General features: G+C 46.3%; 1 protein-coding gene across 1 annotated transcript; it reads right to left on the minus strand.

The window, feature by feature from the left end:
* Nucleotides 1-260: 260 nt before the first annotated feature.
* Nucleotides 261-2017, minus strand: LOC115051775 (claudin-23-like). The gene has a single exon (XM_029515419.1). The coding sequence runs from the start codon at nt 1938-1940 to the stop codon at nt 1119-1121; it is 822 nt and encodes a 273-aa protein (XP_029371279.1). The 5' UTR covers nt 1941-2017; the 3' UTR covers nt 261-1118.
* Between the last annotated feature and the right edge of the window lie 1094 nt (nt 2018-3111).

A 3111-nucleotide genomic window follows, 5' to 3' on the forward strand; every position in this document is an offset into this window, starting at 1 on the left:
GGCAGAGCAGGATGCCATCACATGGTATGATTACAGATGATAAATTACATTTTCATCACCCTGACCCTCCGCCCATGTGAACATGTTTTTTTAATACTAAATGTAATTATATTTATTTATTCCTGGATAAGACCTCACTGTTTTGTTTTTTTTTCTTCACGTGTACATCTGCATTTAAATCTCACATGCTTAATAATTTTCATGCTTGTCTCCAACCAAACAGAACAAGAAGAACAATAACAATGAAAGGGACGCAGACGTTCAATGTTCAGAAAAGCAGTGCAGGTTTAATTTAACAGTACTCTTATCACAGGGGATTAAGGACAATATTGATAAACTAAAAAGCTGATCTATATATGGCCATCACTGTAAAGTGCATAAGAATACAGTAGCTACAAAAATTCTTCTTTTTTTTAAATGAGGTTTTGACATAGCCAAAGAAGAAGACAAATGTAGACGCTTCCTTAAAAAAATTAGGACTATTTACAAATGCAGTTCAGCATCATTTACAGAATATAAAGATTCTTTATAAGTAAACTTAATTCAGGCCCAATTTTAGCTCAGGGTTGCTGAACTGTGTCTTTTCTCCACATGATTAGCTTTAAGAGAAACACACAATCCTTCACTTTCCTGACTTCATGTCTCTTTCCACTGTAATATTCATTGCACAGCTTGAGGCGCACATCTGCCATTATTCTAATAATAATAATAGAGCTAAGAACATGATGAATCGCATCTGTAACCAGGTTTAACCACAGCAGTGGCCCTGCGCACTCAAACCTGCTCTTCTTTTCCAGATGCACGCCTTTAAACACTATTCCTGTTACAGCGGAGAAAAAATATGATACATTTAAAGTGATTCTGCTTTTACACTTATTTCAGAATATCCAAGGTAGTTGATCGTGATAAAACGTTTATGATCTTTCAATTATCATTAAAAACGAGTCTTTGTACTTGGAAGTGACTTATGGTAATGGATTATGTCAACTTCTTTCGCAATTTTATAGATGATTTCAGTTGGTTTGTTTTTCCGCTGATTTATATAGTTGTGTAGTCTTTGTGTTACCGTCTCCTCCTCCCGGGCTAACATGTTCTCCCAGATGTGGCAGATGCGCCTCTCATAGATCGGCGTCGTAAGGCCGGCTGCTGGAGGTGTTGACGGACCGGGCCGCGGGGCTCTTGGCCCGGGGGAAGGACACATCATCATCCATGGAGTCCCTGGAGTAAGGCACGCTGCTGGCGCTGCTCCTGGCCCGGTCCAGGGTCGGCACCTCGACGCGTCTCGGCGGGGGCTTCCGCTGGGTAAACCGGCTCGGTAGCTCCTCCACCCGAACCTCCCCTCGGTTCTTTCCCCCGCAGCACCGGCAGATCCCGATGAACATGACGAAGCCGCCCAGGATTTCAAATATCCCGCCGATGTATCCGAGGACGATGCAGTAGCCGACTCTCACGCTGATGGTGGGCGAGACTGTGGCGACGTCCTGGATGATGTGGGTGTACCAGGCGATGGGTATGATGGTCATGACCCCCGAGAGGAAGATCAGCAGCCCCCCCAGGCCGGCCACAGTCCAATTAGGCCTGTCTCTCCAGCAGCGGACCCCCGGAATGGCCACGGCCAGCCCGATCAGGGTGACAATGAGGGAGGCAACCATCAGGCCCTGCGCCACCGGGATGATCTGGTTGCCAAAGTATGTGGTATCCTCCAGGCCGCACTCCTCCCTGGTGGAGGTCTCGGTGGCCCTGCAGATGTCCCAGATCCCCTGCTGGATGAACTCGGACGGCGGGGTGTTGGGGATGTCGTGGAGGGTCCTCCAGTTCGGAGCCACCGTGGCGGTCAGGTCCAGGATCCAGCCGCAGGGAGCCAGGACCATCCCGAAGATCAGGATGCCCGGAGTCCGCAGGGATAACCGGATCCACTCCTCCGCTGATCGCCCCGGCATGCTGGTTGCTCTTTACGCGTGTGTTCCTGCCTTCCGAAATGAGCGCGGTTAAAAACAAAAAAGACTCAAGTGTTTTGACAGCCACAGCGGCTGGTTTTAAAAACAAGTCCGACTGAAACCTGCCGCTGGGCGGGGCTTCAGTCTCACCTGTCCGCCTGTAAAGAGGACAGGGGGGAGTTTCGACCAGCTCTTATCGTGCAAAAGAAAAAGAGGAGTCTGTATCACCAACCTGCTCAAAATTCAAAATGAGCAGCATGAGGTCAATTCCAACTTTTGGTTGGTTCACTTCACCCTAAACTTTTTAATCGCACGAATTTAACGCTTTATTTTAGGATGCTATTTAGCCTGCTGCTACCACACAAACCAGACAAAATGCCTGGCCATCTCCCCGCTGTTTGTAATGGATCATAATTATTAGATAAACGGGAATAAAATAACATAATTCAAACACGCCCTGGCAGACCACAGCATATTTGGGTATTCAGCAAAGAAACTTTTCAGTTGGCCTACACGAAGAGCCAAGAGATTGTATTGAATAAATAGTGAAGGTTGGCTGGAGGCAAGGCTGGAATTAATGCAATCAAACTATAACAGTCTTCTCTCATTAAAGACACCCTTACTGGAACCTCGGCTCCAGAAAACAAGCAGTGGTAGCTCCCACACTGAGGGACAGAACTGGTCTCTAATTTTGAGCGGTGCATTACAACCAGAGATTTGAATAAAAACACCATCGCTGTCTGGGAACCATATTTGGCAAGAATGTTGTTCTGCAGGAACCTCCAGTTCAAATACCTCTCTGCTTTTTGTCTTGCTCTCTTCCTGTCCTCCCTCACACTCTGTATCTAGATTTGCATATTTGTCTTTTTGGCTTTGTGCCTCTGTTTTGTTGTGTCTCTCTTTTTTCACTTTAATCCTTTTCCAGAGGGTTCCTCTCAAAACAGTAATGGGGTCACAAATGCTAATTATATCTCTTTGGAGGTTGACGTTCTTAGTGCTCAATCTTTTAAACACGAATTGTTCTCATGACATGAACCCTGAAAGCAGCATCACAGGGAGACAGGCAACTCCCCATCAGCTTCATCAACCACACAGGAAAGAGGTGACATTTCTGATGAAACTTGCTGTACATCCACTGATGACTTGTGCTCAGTTTCTAGTGGTCATTGTTCAC

Source organism: Echeneis naucrates, chromosome 12 (assembly GCF_900963305.1).
Source record: "Echeneis naucrates chromosome 12, fEcheNa1.1, whole genome shotgun sequence".
NCBI classification, from domain to species: Eukaryota; Metazoa; Chordata; class Actinopteri; order Carangiformes; family Echeneidae; genus Echeneis; species Echeneis naucrates.